The sequence below is a fragment of the Camelus bactrianus genome, chromosome 8, assembly GCF_048773025.1.
Source record: "Camelus bactrianus isolate YW-2024 breed Bactrian camel chromosome 8, ASM4877302v1, whole genome shotgun sequence".
Taxonomy (NCBI): domain Eukaryota; kingdom Metazoa; phylum Chordata; class Mammalia; order Artiodactyla; family Camelidae; genus Camelus; species Camelus bactrianus.
This window is the reverse complement of record NC_133546.1, coordinates 6,735,239-6,760,037: the sequence shown is the minus strand read 5'-3', so window position 1 is coordinate 6,760,037 and position 24,799 is coordinate 6,735,239. Positions and strand designations below refer to the sequence as shown.

The following is a 24,799-nucleotide window of genomic DNA, read 5'->3' as shown; positions in this document are numbered from 1 at the left end:
AACAAGTTTCTTCTGTATAGCACAGGGAACTATATTCAATATCTTATAGTAACCTATAATGAAAAAGAATATGAAAACGCATATATGTGTGCATATGTATGACTGAAGCATTGTGCTGTACACCAGAAATTGACACAACATTGTAAACAGACTATACTTCAATTAAAAAAAAAGTTAAAAAAATAAGACAGCCTTTTGCATCTAAGTAAGAGTTACAGTTAGCTAAGCCATTTGGGGCATGGATTCATTTCTTCAAAGCTACAGCCCCTCCGTGTGCTGGGCATCGCTGGGGACACTGGGGACATGTGGAGTAGAGACAGGCAGAGGCCCTGCCCTCATGGAGCTTACAGTCCAGTGGACTCAGGGGGGCTGGTTACAGGAAGTATTCAAGGACGCAGATTGTGAAAGAGAGAACCTCGTGGCGACAGGTGTAACAGGAAATAAATGGCGTCATGAGAGAGTGGATGGGAAAGGGGTGGGGGCTTCTCCGCAGGGTGGCAGCAGGCTCCAGAGGTTGAAAGTTATCCAAGCCATTTCTACTTTGGGAGCTCCCAGTAGTATTTCAAATATGAAAAAGTGCTAAACCGGGCGATACAATTGTGGTCTACTTTCAATGTTTACAGTGGATGCTCTCAACCAGCCTTCACTTTAACTCACTGACTAGCCAGTGGGCCTCATCCTGTCTTTAAAATACGCTGTCAGGTGCCCGCCTGTGGCCTGGTGCTCTCTTCTACTCTGTTTCCATTGATTGGGTTATATGCTTACCAAGTCATTTATTTTTATTTCCAAAACTTTCTGTACGGCTCTATTTGATTGAAAATGATCAAAACTGCGAAATGAATATGGATAAAAAACAGCTTTTTATACTAAGTTGAATTTTCAAGGACTTGAAAGAGTTGAACAGTTTTAAAAGCTGTTATCAAATCCACTGAGTGCAATCCACTCAGAGTTGATATGAGTTTGAAGGAAGGGGCATCATACAAATACAAAGATACTATAGAGTCAGAGTGATGGATGGATGCCTCTAGACCTGCTCGACTTCAAAGAGAAGGACTCTGATTATCATAGACCATTCACTGGATTGTGGTTTATGCAAGAAATGAACCAGATAACTCCTGCTGGTGGCCCCAGATTCAAAGAAAAAAACCCTCTGCTTTACATCAAAAGGTGCCAACATAAACTTGCTTTTTCAATGAAAATATAAAAAATTTAAGGAATATTTTTATCATCTTTCATGGTTCCCCACTGAAGCCAAGTTTTTAAAGTAATTGATTGATTAACAGAATTCGGAAGGAACTAGCTGAAATAACCCTTGATCTTCCTCCTAACGGCCGACTGGGTCTGCAGGAGGTAACATTTGTGACTGGAGATTGACCACACTTGGTCCACCAGGCTCTGTATATGCAGGTGGTGTGTTTTTTCTGAACACCACATTTTCACTGCTTATCCTTTTAAGCCACTGAAGGTTACTTTCCACACCAGAATCTGTCCCTGCAACATCAGCAGTCAGGGAGTCACCTGCCTGGACATCCTTAAAGACAACTGGAATCCTGCTTTGACTTTCTCAAAGCTGTCAATTTGTTCTCTTTTGATGAACTGCAACCCTGTGGATCCTCTGGTTGGAAGCATAGCCACTCAGTATTTGACCAAGAGAGGAGAACATCACAGGATAGCCAGACGGTGGACCAAGAGATACGCATCATTCACATCGTTTGTATGCAGTGTGACGGAGCAGAAGGCGTCTTCTCACTGCGCTGCGCATCTTTATAGCCTTTGCAATACGGACTTCTGTGTATGTGTTATACTGATTCTACTCTCTGCTTTCATCCTTTGGAGACTGGGAAGCTCTCCAAAAAGGTAAATGCTATCAAGAGTAGAACTTTGTAGCTGTAGGTTAGTTATTTTTAAAACGTCCACTTGCAGGGGGTGGATTTAGCTCAGCGGTAGAGCACATGCTTAACATGTACAGGGTCCTGAGCTCAATCCCCAGTATCTCCGTTAAAACAAACAAACAAACAAACAAATGCCTACTTGCAAGTCTTGCTTCTTGGGTGTATCAAAATGTATTTTGTGATGTACTAAGGATATTGGTCCTGAAGTCTACCAAATATTATAGTGCATTTTAGCCCAATTCATTATCAGTATGAAGTTATAAAAGTTGCTGGAGATGACTAAGAATTATGGTCATTTGCATTAAACCCAGATCTGTTTCTGAGTATGTGGCTCATGCTGTGGTGAAAAATGTTTTACCTTTTACCTTTGTCAGTTTGTAATGAAAGGATTTCCTTTTTCCCTTTGCAGCTCAGAAAGCACCTGATGTATCATCTCAAACACAATAAACGTGCTCCTGAAGGCATTTTTTAAAAAGTAGTTGATAAATTATCTGGGGAAAGTATTTCTAACACAGCTACAGCAACTTCTGCTTTAAACCCAGCACTGTGTATAAAGATTGTGGACATATCTTCATTGAGATATGTTATTACGGTAGACACGTTACACTCATCAAAAATGTAAACTCAAGGAACTTTGGAGGCCAGGGGTGAAGGGAGACTTTTCAAAGGAGGTGATGCTTGAGCTGAGACTAGGGAGATGAGAAGGAGCTGGAAGAACAGAGGAGGGTCCCGGGCAGGAGGGGTGTGCGCTTGGCAGCTGGCAGAGCAGAGAGAAGCCCAGTGTAGAGCAGCTGCTGAGTGAAGCGCACGAGGCAGTCTTAATGCAGCGCCCCGTAGCAAACGGTGAGTATTTGGATTTTATTCTAAGGGCACAAAGGGTTCGAAGCAGGGAAGTTACAGACCAGCCACTGCCGTGGCCCAGCCAGTGATGATGGCGGCTTAGACCCAAGTGGGGCAGTGGCCGTGGCGACAAGTGGAGATAGGTCTGTAATCTGACACTGGCTGTTCCCAGAAAAACCCTGGCAGGTAATTTAGCGGCAGGTCAATATTCCACAGTAAGGAAACAAGCATCCAAAAATGACTGACTTTTGACTTTTTACCTCTCTTTTGTTTGTATGTACCCTCCAAAGTGTATATAACCTTTTGCTTCCTTCCATCACCTTGAAAACAAGCCACTGTCCAACCATCCATACTGAGCCTAGCAGTCACCCCCATGATCCTTCTGGTTAACAATTTACAAACGACTTGTTTAAATGTTAGCATTTTGCAGGGAGAATCCCACCAGCCTTTTTATTAAAAAAAACTGATGGATAGTGGGGAATCTTATATCTTCCTTTATTCACTATTTGTAAGAACTAGTAACTTCAATAGATAAACTTTAGATTTAATCTGCCCTTTAGTCTCAAGAATTAGAGCTACACAGTGGACGGGAAGTGAGTAGCAGACACTCTGCTAATTAAACCTGAGAAGGTGAACCAATACATAAATAGAATCCTTACCTAAAGAGATGCTTCTCAAAATGTTATTTAGAGTTTTGTGGGAAGACTAGAGAGAATAAGTCATCATCAAAAAATACATGAAATAGGATGTTTCTGGTTGTTTTTAACACCTGTGATACAGAATATTTGGAGAGCAAAACTGTTATCCAAATGGTCTTAATATCTAGCCAACAACAGAGAATAGGAGGTAGCTTTAAAAGCATCACACATTCACTTAAATCTTCGAACATGTTTAATGAACTTTCTCATATCTAAGAAGACATGCAATTTCCGCAGGAGTCTAGGCCACCCATGACCCTAAACAGTGAGAGATCCAGAATTTTCAAGACAACTATGGAAAAAGAACTGCAACTCTTGCATTTTCAAAAGACAACATTTCAGAGTCTAAGGGAAATACAGACCATGCCTGAAAAAAAAAGAGGAAACTTTTAAGAATAAAAATAAGGATATTGCTTCTATTCAAATGTTGCTGCAGACTGAAAACGTCTCAGTTTTTCTATTTCTCTAGGCTTCAGACCACAGACTGTGATCCCAGCAGAACAAAAATCCAACATCATGAGAAACAGAGAGACTCTCCCTCTTCTCCTTAAAAACAAAATACGATTTTGAATATCTTATTTTCTGAGTCATAGAGGTAGAAGTGACTTTGTAAATCCAATCCCATCATTTTTAAATCAAGAAAAATGAAACCTAAAAGGGGAAGTAATGCACTCAAGTTGACATAGTGGGTTAGTGGTCAAATCCTCTGACTCGAAATTCAGTTCCGTGACGCCACAGCGCTTCCATTCTCTGGTCTGATAAGTTACAGACATAAAACCAGGGGAGGGGGAAAGGAAGGGGAAGAACAGGAAGAGAAAGAAGAAAACGTTGTACTCACTTCTCTTCTCAAATAAAACGACGTCTCTCATCCTGAGGACTGGGGAAGACTTGCTGTTTTCAGCCATGATCACACACTGCTGCTCTTTACTGTGATACTGGAATGCCCTGCAGGAGGGAGTCAGGAAACACAACAAATGTTTTCCTTTGTTTCAGAAAAGCAAACTTTTTAGGAGGAGGCTAATAGCTCAGCGGTAGAGTTTGTGCTCAGTATAGATGAGGTCCTGGGTTTAATCCCCAGTGCCTCCATTAAAAATAAATGAATAAATAAAAATAAGCCTAATTATCTCTCCACCAAAAAAATAAAGAAAGCAAACTTTTATTAATAAGCAAGAGACTCTAAAGACAACTATCTGTTGATGAATCTAGGAGCTCAGAGTCGTTACTTTCCATTCAGTACGGCACAGTATCAATGAAGCATCGTGAAAGGGTGCGTCAGCATGGTAGGTATTCTTGTCTTCTGCCTTTACCTTCTCCTCCTCCAAATTTTCTTTCTGTTTCAACTGCTTGACTCTTTCTTCACTCACTTTCTTAACAAAGTGCCAGAATATTTGCCTTGTGTTGGAGAGAAACAACCCACGGCATTGAACCCATTCCCAAGACGGTCCGCATGGACTCCTGCAACTTGCCCTTGACCACACCTCTGCATTCTACCCCCGTCACTTCACACCTCCCTGCCCCTGCTCCTGGTCCTGCGTTCATGTTCAGCCTAGCGTCAGAGCCGTCCACGGCTTCCTTTCCAGCCCCATCTCCTATGTGAATCCTTTGCTTTAGCTGACTTGGTCCATCATTGTGCCTCTCACAGGTGCCTGGCCATGCTGCTCCCTCTGCCTGGAATGCCTCCTGCCTCATCAATATTTACCAAGATCTCACCCTTCACAGCCCAGCTCAGTTCCCCACTCCCCCCCCCGCCCAGGTTTCCCCTAGTCCACTCAGTTCTAGGATTGTTCTTTCCTCGGAATCTTTATAGAGTACATATTGATGATGTCACTTATCAATACCTCACATTAGCTTCACAGATATTTTTTAATTTTTACATTTTATCCAGTTTCTGTGACTATACCATAAATGCAAAAGGGCAAACACTGAATTTTTGTATCTACACAAAAATCTATCATACATCCTGATATATAGCCTATCAACTGGGTCACTAGATCTGTGTTTCATTGCTCCTTAGGGTCTAGGACCCCTCCATCACACAATCCTTAATAAATATTTACTGACAATGATGTTAAAAATTAGAGTTCATAATATTAACTGATGATGTCTCCTGCAAAAGTGAATAACTTCCTTTGGGGACATTTTTCTAAAGGGGACGTGAATGAACTTTAACAAGAAACTACATGGTTTCAGACACAAGGAGCAAATACAGATTCCAAACTCTGATCCCATGAAACTCCTCCTTCGTCTTGAATCTTATTTTTGTTGATAAATCCACGAGCAAATTTCTCGTGATCAAAGTAATAGTGTCTCAAACAGCCAGATTTCAGCGTCAGCGCAGTGATAATGAAAATACCTGCAAATGAAGCTGGTTTCCTCTTCACACTTTCTTGCACATTCGTCTACACTTCCTGCTCCCAGCTGCTTCCGGGTCAAACTAAACAGGGAAGCGCCCTGGGTATTCACATAGTCCTCCAGGGGGTCTCCAAGACCTACAAATGGAAGATAAGAATGGGACAGAGGATACATCTATCAACACCATTGTTTAATGATCACGAAGATGTAAACGACTTGTTTTGCATCAACCGAGTAAAACTTACTGCTCTGTTGGAAGCAGAATGGGTGGCTAAGAATAAAAATGTTTAGTCTGAAAATTAGCTCCAAGATAAATAACAAGGTCCTACTGTACAGCACAGGGAACTGTATTCAGTACATTGTATGTAATGGAAAAGAATATGAAAAGGAATATACATACATGTATAAATGAATCAGTACGCTGTATACCAGAAATTAACACATGTAAATTGGATGTAATTCAATTAAAACAATTTTTTTAAGAAAATTTGTTTCATTCATAGATCGCCCTGTATTAAAAGACCAACTGGACTGATAGATTAATAGACTAGAACTGTTTGACAACTTCCATGTTGCTGGGTTAATGGGCAAGAAACCTGAAACAAGAATGAATTTGATCTGGTTGCTTATAACCACATGTTCTGATACAACAGTAAGGGACCAACAGTGGCGGTTTCCATGCTATTTGTCCATCCCCAGGTATGAACAGAATCTGCTTTCCTTCCACCAGTATGAACTTGGATTGTGACACTGTCACTTAAACTGATGTGATGGGCATTCTCTGAATGGTTCCACCTGAGGGAGACAAACTTCTGGTGAGCTGATGATGCTGAGAATGAATAGGGCCTGAACCAAGTCTCACAACACATGGTCATTTTCATACTCAACCTAGTCCAGTGACACCGCACTAGTTCTTAAAGAGAAATCATGTTTTCCATGATGATGACAGATTTCTGGCATCTCTGAGGAGGCTGTGAAAGGGCAGAACCTGGGACAAACCGTGGTTTTGGTTTTCCTCTGAGATAAAATCTGAGGCAAAGACTCCGTCTGAAGTTTACTCTGCCCCCTTGCAACTGCACTGGGTGGTGGAGGGGGCCTCAGCCATGTTCACAGCACAAGGCTACGGAGAGTACGCCCTGTTCCGAGGCGCCACATGCCCCCTAAGATCGCTCTGGCAGCTCTATTCCAAGCTTGGAGGTGTCGGCCTCCATCCTTCTGGGATAGAACACTAGGCATTTTCATAGGGTGAGAGGCCAAACGAGGTTAATAAAATGGAAACAGCAGTGTTTCCTGAAGTTTATCTACATGGGATTAGGCAACCTGGTAACCTTGACCACTTTGAGGGGGGAGGTGGGGACTAAAGCCAGAGTGGGTGGCTGAAAGAGTGACTAGGAGAGGCAGTGGGAGCGGCGGGAGAGGGCAGTTCTCTTCAGAAGCTGGGCTGTGAAGAGAGCGTTTCCTTGAGGGCACATGCAGTCTCAGAAGTTTCTTCAAGATGGAATCTTCTACTCAGTGATAAAAATAATAAAATAATACCATTTGCAGCAACATGGATAGACCTGGAGACTGTCATTTTAAGTGAAATAAGCCAGAAAGAGAAAGAAAAATACCATATGAGATCACTTATAGGCAGAATCTAAAAAAAAATGACACGAATGAACTTGTTTACAAAACAGAGACAGACTCACAGACGTGGAAAACAAACATGATTACCAGGGAAGGAAGGGGGTGAGAAGGGATAAATTGGGAGTTCGAGATTTGCAAATACTAACTACTATATATAAAATAGATAAACAACAAGTTTATACTGTATAGCACAGGGAACTATATTCAGTATCTTGTAGTAACCTATGGTTAAAAAGAGTATGAAAACTAATGTATGCATGTTCCCATATGACTGAGGCATTGTCCTGTACACCAGAAATTGACACAATATTGTAAACTGACTATAATTCAATTAAAATATATTTTTAAAAAAGATAAAATCTTCTAGAGTGTGTTTGGATACTGATGACAATTATCTAGGAGGAAGGCTCATGAAGGGTAAGATCCTCATTCTCCGAAAGGACATCCCTGACCCCCTGAGCACACTCAGCCTGCACAGGGGTGACGTGTTCTCAAAGATGAAGCAAGGCCATCTTGCAGAGTCTAATCCTCCCCTGTCTGCTCATCATTTTGCCTCAATTTAAGGTTCTCCAAACTGGAAGGGTGGATATTTCTACCTCTGAATAGGAAGTTGACTGATGTCATCAAAGTTTAGTACCCAAAAAGCACCTTTGCATATATCAAAAGATTATGGAGAAACATATATTTTAGACCCACACCCACATCTTCACCCAGCATCTTCTCCCAATTTGAGCTCTAGTTTCCAGGAAGAGTTGTGCTTTGGTAAATTCTACAGATCAAAACGTGATTTTAAAAACAAGCATAGTTGCCTGTAAAGATTAACATTACATCTTTGGAAGAGCTCTTAGAAAGCAGAGCAGGTCAGGGATAGAAATGATATCAAAACAAGAACATTTCCATTTTTATCGCCCTTTAGTTAATTTACCTTTGCTTATGTGATGTTATTATGTTCCACAGCATATAGCCACTGAGACTCACCTTAGGAGCTCCAAGAAATAGCCCAAAAAAAGAATTTTTTTTTTCTTTTTAGTTTGAAAATCTTTCCCTCAATATTTTCTTTCTTTAACTTCAAGGCATATGGCAATGTGGTATAATACAGTTTATTTATTGACCCAGAAATACGAAACAAATCTTTTTAGTAAGAAAAGTGCTCTTATAATCTAGGCTGAGTGTAGATGCATATTGCTACCAAAGCAAGGACCCTTTTTTAATAATGTGGGGCTTGGGGGCAGGGTGTAGCTCAGTGGTAGAGCATGTGCTTACCGTGCACAAGGTCCTGCGTTCCATCCCTTGTACCTCCGTTTAAAAAAATAATAATAACGTGGGGTTTGATTTCATCACTGTGGTGTGTATGTGTGCACCCATGCTTGTGTGTTTGAAAGAAAAAATTTAGCAGTTTGTGAAATGTAAACCGTTTATTCCCTCTCACTGAGGACAGCTGTAAAGGAAGCTTTCTCCTCTCCCCGGTCATCGCAGCGCTCTGGAAAGAGGAAACGCTTCCACGGAAAGACAGAGTAAATGCCTTCTTTTCAAAAAGAGCTTATGAAAGCTGGTGAAGACGTATGTTAATCCTGCTGCAGAGAGTTTGTTCTCACATCTGGGTGTGACCCACTGAATTAGTCCAAGTTCCAGGTCCTGCTTTCCAGAGGCTAAAATAGAGTGTGCATCTCTGAACCCCCACACTACCATTTCCCACAAAACCCTCTTTATACACTCTTCTGCTCTGTCTTTTCCTTTGATATTTCTTTGTATGTCTCCACTAAATTCAAATGTATTTGACTCTAAAGTACAGGGGGGAGGGAAATAGCTTAGGGGTGGGGTGCATGCCTAGCACACTTGAGGTCCTGGGCTCAATCCTCAGTAGATTTTTCCTCTCCCTGGTCATTGCAGTGCTCTGGAAAGATGAAACACTTCATTTTTTTTTTTTTAAAGGAAAGTTAAATTAAGTACAACTTGTAAAATTTTATCTGGCTATTTATAAATCAAATTTCAAATATCTATACATTATTTATTATAAAGAACTACTGGCATAATGTATGATTCTATTTACAGGAAATGTCTAAAACAAGCAAGGCAGAGATGGAAAGTAGATTTGTGCTGGCCAGGGGCTGGGTGGGGATGGCGGTGGCAGGGGAGGGGAGAAGACGGTTGGAGGTGACAGTGAAGGGGTGTGGAGCTTATCTGAAGGAGATTAAAAATGTTCTAAAAAGTGCTGTGATGGTTGCACCACTCTGAATATACTGAGAACCATTGGACTGTATGCTTTCAATGGGTGAATTGTATAGCATGTAAATTGTACCTCATAAAGCTGACCATAAAAAGGAACTACAAAGATGTGCTTGGACTATTTTAAAGAAGATTTGGACAATGTTGAAAAAGTGAGAAGAGCGCCAGATTCCTTCTCGGAGAGCCCTGGCTTAAGATCTGGCTTCTTCACTTCCTGGATTTGGGGGTTTGGTCATTAGGCAAATAACGGTGATTTTCCTAAGGACAGATTTCCTCACCTATAAAATGGGGACAATACCTAGTGCACTAGCTAAATAAGCTGGTGTTTGGTAAATGATACACACACACATAAACACACACACACACATACACACACACACATGCACGTATGGATAAAAACGTGCCTGGCCGGCGGTGAGCACCCAGTGGGGATTTCTTGAACGTGCACACCATCCTACAAATCGATGCGATGTCTCCAGCATAAGAAGCAAAGTTATGCGTATGGAAAACCTTCCTTAAGCCATAACAAACAGGGAACTGGTGACCACAACCACAGACTGGTCAAAGACTGTGGTCAGAGACATTTCATTGTTCACCTGTGAAAATCAGGAGAGTATGGTACCTTAACCAAAATGGTCTAAATTAACCAAACTGAGAACCAGGCAAAGAGACTCCTACAACTTTTGGGGTTGTTAGCTATATGGGCTATTTTTTTCCAACTAAAATAACCCATTACCGGGGCTTCATCTTTTAGATTTAAAATGTCATTTATTATTTTCCCCGCCCATTTGTCTCCAGTATTCACATAAGGGAAACTAAATTTATGTCTTGAAGAATTCCTCAATCTTAGATTTCATGAGTCAAAAAGAGAAATGCAACAATTGGCACATAAAACCATCATGTACCTATTTTTAATATATTGCTAGGGAAAAAATATTGATTAAAGTGGAAAAAATCTTTAAATCTTACCTGATTTCAGGAATAAAAGAAGTAGAAGGACCACCTCCTTATGTTCCATTTTGGGACTGGGCAGCAGTGTCCGGAAAACAGTATGTCCCAATCCCAAGATGTCATTGACTTGCATGACAGGAAACGCACCCCCAAAGAAGATAATCCCATGTGGTTAATTATTCTCTTAGGTGCCTGCCCATTGCCACTGTGCTCCGAAGGGTTCAAACATTACCTTGACTGGAGGATCTTACAAAATGTTTGAGAGCGGAGTCTGCAATAGATGCTGGGAAGCGGTGGAGCAGCCCCGCCCCCGCGGCGTTCCTCCCGCCTCTCTCTGCGTCTGCGTACACCCCTAGCCCATCATCTCCCCCCCTTACTCATCTTTCCTTCCTTCTTTTTCTCACTGATAACTAACATTTGCTGAGAACTTTCCTATGCCAGACCCTCTGCCTTGTTTCATTCAACCTCCAAAGCAAGCAACATTATTATCATCCCCACTTCAGAGAAGGTGGCTCAGGCTGGGAAAGCGTATCTTTCCCAAGGTCCCTTAGTTCACCAGGGGTGCAGAGAATGGACACAGTCTACTTAGGCCTCAGGTGACAACCTGAAGCCAGAGATCCCTGCTACCATCCCCACATCCTACCAAACTGTAGAAATCACTGCGTGAGTTAAAATATTCCACTGTTATCAAAATTTCTTTATGTCCAGTGGACTCATATGTTTACCATGATTATAAATTATGTTTGTTGATCTTTTCCCCCAAATGAAGTCCCAGGGTGTCACATTCTCATCCTCAGGAAATAAATCAAGAGCGGTTAAACTAAGTTAAAGAATGTCTCCATTTTAATTGTTGGTTGTGCACTTTCCCTGGCTTAAGGCTAGAATGACCAACTAGTCCATCTTTTAAAACTCCTACATGAGTGTTCAGTAATATTCAGGAATGGACTCTATTTTAATCGTGAAATAAGAACTAAAAACACTCCTTCCTCCAGGCTATGAAATCCCTTTCTATAAATTAACCAGCAAAATGTAGAGGTGCGTACCAATCGTCTTGCGTGGAAATTCCTCCAGAATTGCCCGGGGCTGAAGTACCGTGTGCGCAGAATTCACAATAACAAAACGTGCCCGAGAGCAAGAAGGCAGCACCACTGTGAAGGACTGGGATGCCCTGGCCCATTTCCTGGTTTCCCACTGCGTCCTGGCTTTTCCCTCCTCCTCCCTCCTAGTGGCCCAGTTAATTAAAGGGGACTCAAGAGGGAAGCAAGTTGAGAAATCAGCCCCGGGAAGACGCTTCTCTTAAAATACCTGAAATATCTCTTAGGGGGATTATGTTGGTATGTTTGAGAAAGTCCTTTGGGGAAAAAAACAAAACAGACTCTAGTAACACATGATGTTTCCACTATGCATTTATTTCCACTTAAAATACTTTTACACCGCCTCATGGATATGGCATCTTGGGAACAATGTTGTCAGAAATTCTACATCCACGTAAATGTCCTTTTCCTGTTTATTGTTTTATTATGGGTGGTGGTGGTATGCCTTTTGCCTCCTTTCCTCTTGGAAGCTTCTGGAATATATCTGGTTCTACAAATGTTATTTTGTAAATGAAGTTGCCCTGCGATGTCCTTCTGACTATGTGTTCTTCACTCCTTCACGACGCATAAGCATCACGAGGACACAGGCAAACACGAAGCAGAGTTTGGCTATTGTGCTCCCTGTTCTGTCCTGTGACAAGAGAAGAATGAAGGGGGATGCGTGGCTTAGGAGCAGACGGTGTGGGTCCATAGAATTTCCACCTCAGCACGGCTCTAAGTGGTCCAGCCTCACGGGCACAGGGTAGGAATGTAGCCACAGACTCTCCGAGCTCCTGCATAGGAATCCCATACTGGCTCTTAGAGGGATGTTGGGCAGTGGTTTTGCCCAAGGCTGTAAAGATGATTCATTCAATATAAGTCACTTTCCATTTGAAAAATGGCAGAAACTGAGGAAAGAGATAGAGGCCCTCTGTGCAGAGCATCAGCAGGTTGAGTAAAGCCCGAGATGTGTGTTCTCACTGAGTTCAGTTCATTCAGTGTTTATTGGCCACGCAGGGGTTAGATTCTTCTAGGATTATATAAAAGGTACACGTCACAGTCTCTACCGGCCCCCCCCCCCAGCTGCAGCCTCCGCCTAAAGGGACCCCAGGAAACTTCTGCACCTGGGATTTGTGGAGGACGCGGCTGCACTTGTAGCCAGGGGTAAGGACATCAAAACAAGAGGGAGGCTCTGCCCAGCAAGGGGCTGGCACCCAAGATCCACGCTGGTTCCCTTAGGAAGGGAAGACTGAGCTACTTTCTCCCGTCCTGGCATGAAAATGGTGAACTCCTTGCAAGACCCTTACGAGGAAAGTGATGAACACAAGGGACAGCCGACCTCATCGGGGGAGTTGGGTAGAGCCCCCGTTGGTCTCACTTGCACCCACTCTGCTCGAGGTGGGAGTGGTGGCCAGGTGACATCATCCCAGGTGAGACTGTGTGGACCTTGCGACGCTGACCCAACGTCCGCACCTGTCACCTTCTCCCTCCCCCCTCACCAACAGCCCACCTTCCTCCAGCCCCAGGCCGGCTCCTCCTAGCCCGGGCACTGCTATCTGGGAACTGTCATTCTAAGGCAGCCCATTTCTTTACCAGGGACATCTTGAATCTCCTCCCAAAAAAGTCATGTCATTGCAAAACAAAAACTACACAAAATAATTACTCTATTAAGGGCTCAAAGTAATTACTCTATTAAGGGCTCAAAGTATGCTTTCCCTGCTGCAAAGGTTCTTAGAAAGTTTATCTTTGCCCCTCATGCCAGTTTGCAGATTGCTCTCACTGTGTTAGTTTATTAGGGCGTAAGACCTAGGAACCACGTTCTCATCCATCTGAAGGTGGCTCTTCTTTCTTTATTCGACCTTTCCCTCCTGTTTGTTCGCCTTTGTGCCTCAGTCCTTGGGACCATGGAATGAGATACTTATCAGCCCTCAGGCCTCGTGAAGAGATAGCAGGCTTGCTCAGCCAGCAGTGGAGTTAAAATGTAACCCTCCCAGGAGCAGTTTCTAAGCAAGACCTGACCGACCAACTCAGTGTCCAGCAAGGGGGTATTTCCTTAATTGAGCTGTGCTTACAGAAATCAAGATGTTTATTCGTTTTTGAAAAAAAGGGGTTTTCATCGGACATCTCCTTAGACTTACTAAATGCTTATGAAAAATATCAGCAGAAAAGAAGACAGTAACTCTGATAATTTACCAGCCCACTCTGAGTCAGCACGAGGCAGGTGTCCTCTGCTCTGATGCCCAGATTCACTTTGGACAAAACAAAGAGAGGAAACAAATCATCCTTCCCGCCCCTAAAACTCATTATTCTCTAAGCTAATTATGACAAAGGTCTTTTTTTCACAGTATTTGGGGGAGAGAGAGAGAGACAAGACATGTAGAGAACATTGACATCTTTTAAGGAAAAAATAATGAATACATATAAAAGCTGGTGAAATCTGAGCCAGGTCTGCGGACTTGTTCATTACATTGTGCCAATGGCAATTTCCTGGTATTGATAATGAACTATAGCTATGCAAGATGTTAACTTTGGGTGAGGCTGAGTGGCTGGGTGATGGTTTACACCAGACCTCTCAGTACTATTTTTGTAACTTCCTGTGTGTTTATAATTATTTCAAAATAAAAAGTAAAAATACAGATATCTGCATTTAATATAAGTATATTAAAATATATTTGGATATATGTTTTTATATCTGTACATACATATATATTTGGGTATGTATATACATGTTTGAATATATGTGTATATATTTGGAGAGATACATATATATTTAGGTATATGTATTTAAATATATGTGTTTGTATTTGCTAAATGTGTATATATTTGGGCATATGTGCATATTTTGGATATATATGTACATATTTGGATATGTGTGTTTATATTTGATATATGTGTATATATTTGGATATATGTATATATTTAGGTACATATGTATATAACTTGATGTGTGTATTCATATTTTATATGTGTGTATATATTTGGATAAATGTGTTTATATTTGATATGTGTATATTTTTGGATCTATATGTATATATTTGGATATGTGCATTTATATTTGGAGCTTTATGTGTATATTTAGGCATATGTGTTTAGATATGTGCATTTGTATTTACTATATGTGTATATATTTGGCTCATATGTATTTGGACATATATTTATATATTTAGATATATATGTGTATATTTGATATATGTGTATATATTTGGATAAATGTGTTTATATTTGATATATGTATATATATTTAGATCTACATGTACGTATTTAAATGTATGTGTATGTATTTGGATATATATTTAAGAGGACCCAGGATAACGTAAATGCTTCTGTAATATTAAAGAGAACTCCCAAAGGACAGAAACTTGCCCAGGGAGAATCTAAAGTTATAGAATTTTTAAATTAGGGAGCTGCACCCAACCTTTGGCTGATTTCTGAGCGCTCAGAAGTGTGGGTCCAATGGGAGAGGCACCCCTCACCCGCCACCGCGCCCCTCCTCCCCTGCCCAGACAATTAAGGCCGGATTGATGTCACCTGAGCAGCAGCGGGTCCGCACGTGGACCTGGAATCCAGAGGCTGGAGGAGTCCAGACCTGCTCCGGCCCCTCAGGTGCTCAGGGGAGACCTACCATCTCTGCACGGATATAAAACACCAGCCAAAGCGAAGCCCCCGCATTACAACTGGACCCCAAGTAATGACCCCTCCCTCATCTCCTGCCCACCCCCACCAGCTGCAAAGTCCAGCCAAGGTGTCTGAAGGTCCCTGAGGGAAGCGTGGAGTTGGGGCAGGAGCAGGGTTTCAGAAGAGGAAGCACTGAGGTGGGCACCACCCTGCAGTCGATGCCTCTGTCAGTGTCCGCGGCCGCGTGCTTAGCGCTGGGCAGACAAGGGGAGATGCTAACCCAGCTTCGGGGAGTTCTCCAACTAACCGGGTGGGGGCCGTGCGGGTTTAAGCTGGAGCCTCCGCGGAGCCCCGGAGGGACGCGCATTCAGCTGGAGGAGCGAGGATGCTTCCCGAGGAAGGGACATCAAGTTGAGATGGAGACAAGCAGGAGAGATGAGAAACAGGAGCAGCGTGTTCTAAGCAGAAAGAATGAATATGCAAAGGCACAGAGGCAAAAGTTCCATCCAGGCAATTGAAAGTAATTCAGGCTGCAACTGGAAATGGTGGAGAAGCCACCAGGCCTCTTGACACAGTCAACACAGACAGCAGCGACCCTGGAAGGGGTCCGAAATGGAAGAGAGGCCTCATCCCTCGGCCTGAAGTGTGGTGAGCACGGAGGAAGGTGGTGGGAGATGAGAGGACTCTGAAAGGCGGTGGAGAAACAGGCCTGGATCCGGGAGACATCAGAAAGCAGAACTGACAGGATGTTGTGGTCGATTGAATCAAGTCTGGAGCCCGCATTTCTGTCTTGGCTCCCTGGTGGACAGTGGTTTCTCCACGGAGCAGGAACACAGAGCAAAGAAAAAGATGAGCTTGCTTGGAGACACATTATATTTGGGACCTCATGAACAGCAGCTTACTGCTTGGGTCTAGAGCAGACGCTGGCAAAGGGTAGCCTCTGAGACACCCTCCTGTTTTTGTAAACAAAGTCGTAGGGCTCAGCCGGGCCTGTCCCTTTGCTGCCGGCTGCGGCTGCGTTTGCGCAACGAGGGCGCGTGAGCAACTGAGACTGAGGCTCCACTGGCCAGCGAGCCTGTGCGGTGTTTACTACCTGGCTCTTTGCGGGAACTGTGCCGATTTCTGGTCTCAGGCCTGGGCTGGAGATGCGGAGGCAGGTACACATAACATTGAAACAAGGGGAAGTGGATGAGATTACCCCAAGAGAGGAAGGGAGGACCTGGGGTGGAAAAGGGAAGTCTTCTGCGGTGATAAACAGTTAGCTGGAGAGAACTGACAGTGGGGCTTCAGAGAAGCCAAGGGAAGTGAAAATTTTTTGAAGGTGGGAGTGGTCAATGGAGCCAGATGCTTCTGAGAATTCAAGGAAGATGTACCCTGTGTGTCCCAACGGCGGAGAACAACAGAGGTCACGACACCTTACTCAGCCAAATCTCAGGCTCCCGGCAAAGTCGACTCTGCCCACCACTACCACCAAATACAAACGAAAGCCAGGAAAGCAGAGTACTTTGTTAAGCAAATTCCTGACCCATCTCTGTAACGCTCTTGCCCGAACCTGTCTCACTGCGTATCCTTTGACGGACTCTCCATATAGCGATGATTTTGTAACATCATACGCTGTGAGAGAATAGAAAAATAATTCACCCCTTCTCTAGAATTTCTTATCCATAGATCTTCAAACTTTAAGCTTCATGACTTCTTATTGATAATGAAAGACAACTTTTCAGGATTGTTGTCAAATTTAGGGAAGCCTCCATCAAACTCTTTTTATGTTTGTGCTGTAAGATTCTGGAACACTTCCCAGGACTCTCTTCTAGCTTGGGACGTCTCAAAGCCACACATCAGTTTACATAATCGTGATCTAATCCATGGTCCCGCACGTTCTTGTTGCACCGTTGGGTAAGTCAGCATAGCAGATGTTCGGAATGTTCTGGAAGCCCTTTTACACTGGGACAGCTAAGAGTGACTTCCACAGAAGTGGCTCCATGCCACAGAAATGCGTCCCTCGGAACCCAAACTCGATTCACCTTTCGCTGAATCCCCAAAGTGCCACACCCACTCTGATGCCATTTAACATAAAGAGATGGCGGGAAAGTGAGTGGGGAGAGAGACAGCGATTGTAACCAACTGCGTCTAAAATATTTTATTTTGTGAATTTTACAAAAGCATATGACTACATGAATGCATCGCTAGGACCCTTCCAGACACTCAGAGGGTATACTGAAGTCACCTATTGCTGTGGAATGAGTCACCCCAGAACATGGTGACTTAAAATAAGAGCAATCTTTTTATGGTGTCACAATTCTGGAGGTTGACTGGGCTCAGCCAAGTGGTTCTCTCACCTTTGGTCCCTCTGAGGTTTCAGGCAGATGGTGGTCAGGGCTGGGATCTTCTCAAAGGTTTCCTCACGCTCGTGTCTCAGGGTGGATCCTGCCTGTCACTGGGGACCTGAGCTGGAACCGTGGTCCAGGGCACTTGCAGCCTCTCCTAGGATCCCGGGCTGCCTGGAAGCATGGCAGCTGGGTTCCAAGAGAATCAGGTAGAAGTTCCATCTCTTTTATGACCTATCCTGGAAAGTCACGGGCATCACCCCCACCATATTCACAGGCCTGCCCAGACTCAAGGGGAAAATACAGAGTGTCAACCTCACACCGTAAGAGGAGCATTTATGAAGGGCAGTCCTATTGCTGCCATCTTGGAAAACACCATCTGCCATGGGACCCATGGAGGGAAGGGCCTTGCAGCTTAAGCTTCAGTCGTTTCACTGTAAATCTGGATCTGTTCACTTGTGGTCCCTAACTCAGCCCCCTCCATAGCTTCTCACCAGCACTCCCCTGGAACTCTTCCTTCTCCCACCTTGACACAGAACAAATCCTTGGAGTTTGCCCAAGTAGCTTCAAGCACATCTGCTTCTACTGAAGGTCCAGCCAGAAATTTGTCCTCCCCTCTGATCCCTGCTAGTGGTGTCAGAATTCTCCACCATCGTTGTGTCTTTGCTAGGTAAAGGGACTTTCTATTCTGGGTGGCCCCCCACCCATAAACTCCAATCTGTCATTGTACCTGGAAAAGGAGACTCGCTGAGTGGGAGGAGACCCTCCCCCTTATGTGGGTCAGGGCTATACCACCACAAAGTTGCTTGGGGGTCCAAAGTGTTTCAGTCTTTAATTGTTGTAATCATGCAATCCTTCGTCCACAAAGCAGACCCAAGTGTGCATTTTGGCTAGAGTGGGTTTCTTGAATTAACCCCATATTCTCTCTCAAGCCAATAATCCCTCCAACCTGATGTCATGGTGTTAGGGTCAACCCCTGCACATAAGGGCCTTTTCACCTTAATGGCACATTCTCAGAAAGTCTGGGTGTTTTTCAACAAGTTGGTCACCCCTTAGCCCAGAGTCACCTCTTTCTATCCTTGGACTTCAACAGGCATTGCAGTACCAGCATCCCAGTATTTTCCTCCCAGGCAGCCCCCCCACCCCCAGTCAATGGGGGTGTGTGTGGAGAGTGTGTTAGGAGGGTCCTCCCAATTCCCAACAGTGTTCAAGCCCCAAATGAGCATCTGGACGGGGCCACCCCGGCTCCGTTCATTCCTCAGCACTGTCTGAGCGCCTGTTTCTACGCAATCAAAATGCTCCTTTATAAAGGTAAGGCCTGAAAATGTTCCTTGAACTTAGCAACGGGGTGTCAGCATCCTGGTGGGAGGAGGAGACAGGCCACAGGTACAGAGCTGGTGGAACATGACATGGAAGGAATGCATGTGGACGGTCTCCCGGGAATGGCAATGAAGGCAGAGAGAAGAGGGAGAGCCAGAGCTGGAGGGAGCCCTGCGGTCAAGGCCACACCGCAGGGTGAAAAGGGAAACGCCCACCTGCTGGTAAATGAGGGGAGGGTGAGGGCAGGGGCGAGGGAGGGAAACCCCAGAAGAAGGAGAGTCTCCACCTGGCTGCAGGAAGTTTGCGCCCCCCAGGCGGGAAATGCAGGGAGTTTCCTTCAGGGTCCATTTCCTCCCCACAGTAGAACGTGTGTTCATCAGCATTTTGGGCAGGTTGGGTACCAGAGACCTGGAAGTAGGGCAGTCTTGAACCTGCACCTGAAGAGACTCAGAGTGAGGGAGCAGAACACCAGGGGATGGCTGCCCGGAGATGTGGTCTGGACCCGCCAGCCTCTGGGAAGATGAGGCGTGACCTGGTGTGATCGTGTTCTCATTGGCGTCCCATCCCAGAGGACAGGCCAGTTATTTGGCTTCCACTGCCTTCCTCCTTGCTGGAAATACTGACTGTCTCTGATGGTTGGTAGGACGCTGGCCTCACCTAGCTGAGTACTGAGTGCTTGGGCTGCTCTGGCCAAATCCGGTGGGGGAGGGGAGTGGAGGGGGTGTACTGTACCGCACAGGGAACTATATTCAATAGCTTCTAATAACCTATAATGGAAAAGAATCTGAAAAAGAAAATATATATAATATATGAATAATTAAATCACTTTGCTGTACACCTGAAACTAACACAAAGCTGTAAATCAACTATACTTAAATTTTTAAAAAAAACTCTAAAAACAAAACCAAAAAATATCTAGGGGGAGTGGAGGGAGCTCAGAGGAGAGAGTGACAGTGAACGTGGCTTTGTATGGCTGCAGGACTCACAGTGAGGCGTGACAGTGATTCTGTTTGCTAATGGCTGTGGTTTTAAAAATTGTATTTGTCTCTCTCATCAAGAATTCATCTCACCTGCCTGGCCCTTGGAGGCATCTGAGTTTAAAACCCCTTGGACCAGAAGACCAGAACTGGACCAGAAGAAGCAAGTGAGGAGCTTTGGGGGTGGAGAGATAAGAGTGGAAAATGAGACTGGCGCCAGATGACTGGGGGCTGGGGGGAAAGGGTTGATTGCTTGTCAAGTATTGTGGATTTTAACCTAAAGAGCATGACATGCCGCTAAGGGCGGAGAGTACCCCAGACTGAGGAGCTTCAGGCTCCTTGGAAAAGCAAAAGTTGACGTTATGCATAAAAGGATGTTTTTGTTTTCTAAGGTCATTTGACCTTCATGAAAGAATAGAATTGCTCTGGCTCTTAGTCTTAGAGCATGGCAGCAGGAAGTAGTTCCTGGGATTTTAAAAAATCCTTTTCTGAATCATCCCCACCTGGTTTCCTTGTCCCCTAAGAATGGCCAGAGAGAAAAAGAAATCCACTAAGTTGAGATTCCAGTTCAATAAGTTGAACGGATATTGTTCTGAAAGTCAAGGGATGGCTAACCTGCATCTCCCTGCCAGCCTCCTGCGGGGGTCCTCTAGCCCGATTTCTCCCAGAGCCTTCCCCTGTCACTCAGGGAGTGACGGATTATTGCAAACGTTGTTCAGTTTCATTTGACCTACTTTACAAAACCAAGTTCCACCACCTGATTAACTATGGAAGCTAAAGGGTTATTGCATTTGGTTTCTCAAGAAGCCTTTCCACCTGCCCAGGCCAAAATGAGCAGTAATCCCATGGAAAGTCCTGGAGGCCCTTCTTTGGAAATGTCTGCACGTCAGACACTGCAGGGAAACCATTAAAAGAAAGTCCTACAGACATTCCTGCCTTTGCTGGGAAGGAGTCACAGGTGCAGACACAGGCGATTCACTGAGAACTGGCCTTTTGAGACACAAATTAGTGGAGAAGTGAAATAAGATAAAGGCGTGGATTACTCAGGGACAATTAATCACAGGTGGCTCGTATAAACACATTGTTTTAAATACATTTTACTTCCAAATACCTTTTATTGTAGGCTTGTCCACTCTGTGCTGGGCGCAAACACCATGGTGAATTAAGGACAGACAGTAAAACCCCATAGCAGCTTTTCCTCTATTATTATTTTTACCATTTTATAAATCAGGAAATTGAAACTCACTTGCCCAAAGTTATGCTGATGGAAAGTATCCCCAGTCCCTGGATCTCAAGTGACTGCTTTTAACCGCTGCCTTGCAAATTACTTCTGGGAAGAAGGAACAGCAGCAGCACGACAATAGTATCAGCTACACTTGCTTGACGAATGGCTGCGTCCCAAGCACTTCAGGTAAATTATTTCATTTACTCCTCCGCCTGACCCCAAGAGGGACATACTGTTGTTATCATTCACATTTTACTGATAAAGAAAGGAGGAGGAGAGGTTCAGTAACTGGCTGGGTGTCACGCAGCTAGTGAGGCTGGATGGGGCAGGGATTGACAGGGCATCAAATGCCAGAGCCAGACCTTTTGGCTCTCTGGCTTCCTATCATCGCCATAGTCATCAATCGCAGAACCCAGAATCAGCATTTATTGAGCACCTACTGCATTTGCAGGACTATGCCCTTCCTGGAAGCCCCAGCAATGAAGCAAAGCCCAGCACTAGCAGAAAGAGCAGAATTCAAAGCAGGGTCCTGGAAACTGAGTGAAACCTTCCCTTTTTGGTCTCTTTTCTTACTGATTGTTCATCCATAAATGCCTTTAAGGCCTGGAGTGTGTTGCCTGGACCAGCCTGGGAGGGATGTTCACCCTTGGGATGCTGCCCGGGGACCATCTGCCTGGGTTTGCGCATTTTAGTGTCTTGTATTGAGCTTGGCACTTAATTATGCAGGGTTCTGTTTGCTTTCTGTTTGTAGGATGAACATCACGAAGCAGAAGTTAAACTTGCTCTGCACGTTGTGTTTCCGTCTTATGTTCCCAAACCTGCAGAGGGGGCGTTGGTGCTCTAGTAAATGAAATTGAATGAAACCTACCCTTTTGAGTCTTTTTCCTTATTGATTGTTCAGCCATAAATGCCTTTAAGGGCATCAGCTTTCGATGTAGTCCACACCCAGGAATCAGGACACACAACGATTTCTTCTCCTAAAAAAATTTCGTGAGTCTGATTCTGCAGAGACTTGCTCCTTTGGAGAGCTGGGCAAACCATAGGAGATAAGGTAGATTATGTTACATGCTTAATGTGGAAAGTTGGCTTCATGCAAGAGCTTGGAGATTCCGAAACACTGAAACTGCCTCCCCTTGGGCGATCCCAGCGCCTCGAGGCAATCGCTCTGACGCAGTTAAGACTTCACTCCAACCCACAGAAGCGCAAACAACCTTTATTCTCTTTGAAGCGCTCTACTGGCCGGAACACTTAGGGGCAAGTGCAACAGACGCGTAAGCCGACAAGGGCCGGCAGGGGGCAGCAGACCCCAGCTTTTTCCGCAGCGGCGGCTGAGGGCCCGCGCCCCCAGGTAGGAGTCCCCAGGTCGCTCAACCTGTGGCAGGTTTTATCCTCAGTGACTCCACCAGCAGATGGGTTAATTCGCTTCTGAGGCTGCAGACTCAGGCTGAAAAGGAGAGAAGAATTCCAAGGCAGGGATGGGAGCTGGTGTCGGCACGTGGCCAATTCCTGTGGACAATTTATGCCTCTGATGGGGAGGCGGAAGCTACTCTGGAAAACTGGAGCTGCCGGCCAAGGCAGCAGCTGCCTGCATTCCGGCAAAGTCACGGGGCGGTGCCAGCGGCCTCGCCGCCTGCGCCCGGGCGGCGGGAGCCAGGGCCCGCCCGGCGGAAGGATGCGCAGGCCGGCAGCAAAGGTAGGAGACGCCTCCGCCGCGCGGCTGGGCCGGGTTTTCTCGCGCGTGGCCCGCCTGGTCCTCGGGGGGCGGGGGAGGCCCCCTCGGTCCAACAGCTGGCTCCGCGTCGGAGCACAGCAATGTGTGTGGACGAGGAGGAACGGAATTTTCAGTGAGGCGGGTTTTCACTTTCCACGAGCGGTGCTGCAGAGCCCCAGTGCCTCAGCCACCGAACCTCGAATTTCGAAACTGGCCAGGGGAGATGTTTTGGAGGAGTGCAGCTCCCTGCGTTTCCCTGCTTAAACACCTTTCTCGTGAGGGCAGGCGAAGAGACTGGGACAGGCTAGGTCAGGAAGAGACGGTCAAAGAGCTCTAATACCTGTACTTTTGAGCCTCCCCTTACTTGCGGAAGAAGGGATAAAGGAGAATCCATTTTGCTTAGATCAGTTTGACATTTACCCTCCACTATTCTGAAGTTTAAGCTGCAATAAATGAATATAAGTACAGTAAAAATTAACACTCTAAAACTAGCTAATATGGTTAATAATCAGAAAAATTCCAATTTCTAAAAATTCTATTCTATTTAGTAATTTGACCCATCTGACATACATGCGTTTGTGTGTATAAATAGGTAAATAAGTATCTTTATGAGAAAAAGCTGTGTTATACTTTGTACTGAGTTTATACTTTTCCTGCCCTTCACTAAGACCTCTTTTAAGTTTAAAAAGTGGGTTATATAGACCTGTGAAAAAAGCAACAAGAACAAAAACCTTTTGTTTTTGTGGTTACAGAAAACAAAAAAACCCAAAAGTAGCAACATATGCCACTGGTGCATTAAGTTGTAGTTACCAGTGATCATCATAGTCAAATTAAATTGCTGGAAAATGTAAAAACCTAGATCTGAATTCTATAGATGTCATACCTTGGAAATTGCTCTATTGAATAGATTACTGGTTGTTGTTGTTTGTCTTCCTCACAAAAGTGGAAAACAAGTATACAAAACTGGATTTAGGAAAGTAGAAATTTAATCACTCGCAGCGCCCTGATTTCAATGACAATCACTTGGGCTGGGCCAGTCATCGCTCACCCCGTCCCTCTTCTAGGTGACAGTCCCACAGGTTTCTGCAGCCAGCGCCCGCGTTCCCAGACCCGGCATCGCCGGGGGCTGCGGGTCTTCTCATGTCCCTCGGCGATATCCCGAGGAAATGTGACACCCTTAGAACCCTGCTGTATTCTCCAGGTGTGGTCCAGAGAACGGAAACGGAGCTCTGCGGGTCTATTGATATGCATCCCTTGATCCGGGTGCCCTATTTCTATTAATTCTACAGTCATTTGCTACAAGACCAGTCATTTTGAACTGATAGCTGGCTGTCCTGTGTGTAAACAGCCCTGAAGCTAGCTCTCCACGAACTCAGCTGTGTCACTGGTTGTATAGTTCATTACATTATGTTAATTTAAGAAATGTCATCTATACGGAAAAGGGCAGATTGAACAAATACTGAAATTTGTTCAAATTTACCAGCTTTCCTACAACCTGGAATTAACAACTGTGAACACTTCATCCTTTTAACATCATTCTTGTAAAGAAAAAAAAGATGAAATCTTCTCTGTTCTCCCCAGCCCCTAACCCGAGCCCCCACAGTGCCTAAGGTGTACCCCTCCAACCTGTTTTGGCATTCTAAAATTCTTTTGACTTAATTTAGTTTTTTAAATCAACCTCTGCGCATAGTTTAAAGAGTCAAAAAGTTCAGTGAAGCACCTGTGTCCCCTCTTCCCAGAGGCCACCTCTTCGAACCCCTTAAACTGATCCTATTGGTATTTCCCTTCAGGTCTCTAAACAACATTCTGATCCTATCGCTTCTTGAGTTTTTTCAGTTTTAATTGTTATCTGTTGACTTCCCATCTGGAATATTAGGATTTAACTCTCTTTGATGCACCTGCTAACATCACCTCCCCTCCACCAACACATACATGTATGTGTCCTTTTCCCGTATGTTCCCAGTAT

The 24,799-nt window shown here is 44.5% G+C and overlaps 1 protein-coding gene and 1 pseudogene across 2 annotated transcripts in view; one reads left to right on the top strand and one right to left on the bottom strand.

The window, feature by feature from the left end:
• LOC105077372 (plasminogen) overlaps positions 1 to 10,810 on the bottom strand; it is a 41,328-nt gene extending 30,518 nt beyond the window's left edge. The window contains exons 1-3 of one of the 2 annotated variants that reach the window (XM_074368048.1): positions 10,604 to 10,810; positions 5,784 to 5,919; positions 4,269 to 4,375 (exon numbers count right to left, since the gene is read on the bottom strand). In XM_074368048.1, the coding sequence (XP_074224149.1) occupies positions 4,269 to 4,375; positions 5,784 to 5,919; positions 10,604 to 10,718 (358 nt within the window). In that variant the 5' untranslated portion in view covers positions 10,719 to 10,810. The remainder of the gene's footprint in view (positions 1 to 4,268; positions 4,376 to 5,783; positions 5,920 to 10,603) is intronic. The other variant, XM_010965781.3, reaches the window with a different exon arrangement.
• Positions 338 to 1,861, top strand: LOC123619845 (ubiquitin-conjugating enzyme E2 E1 pseudogene; annotated as a pseudogene).
• Positions 10,811 to 24,799: the final 13,989 nt, after the last annotated feature.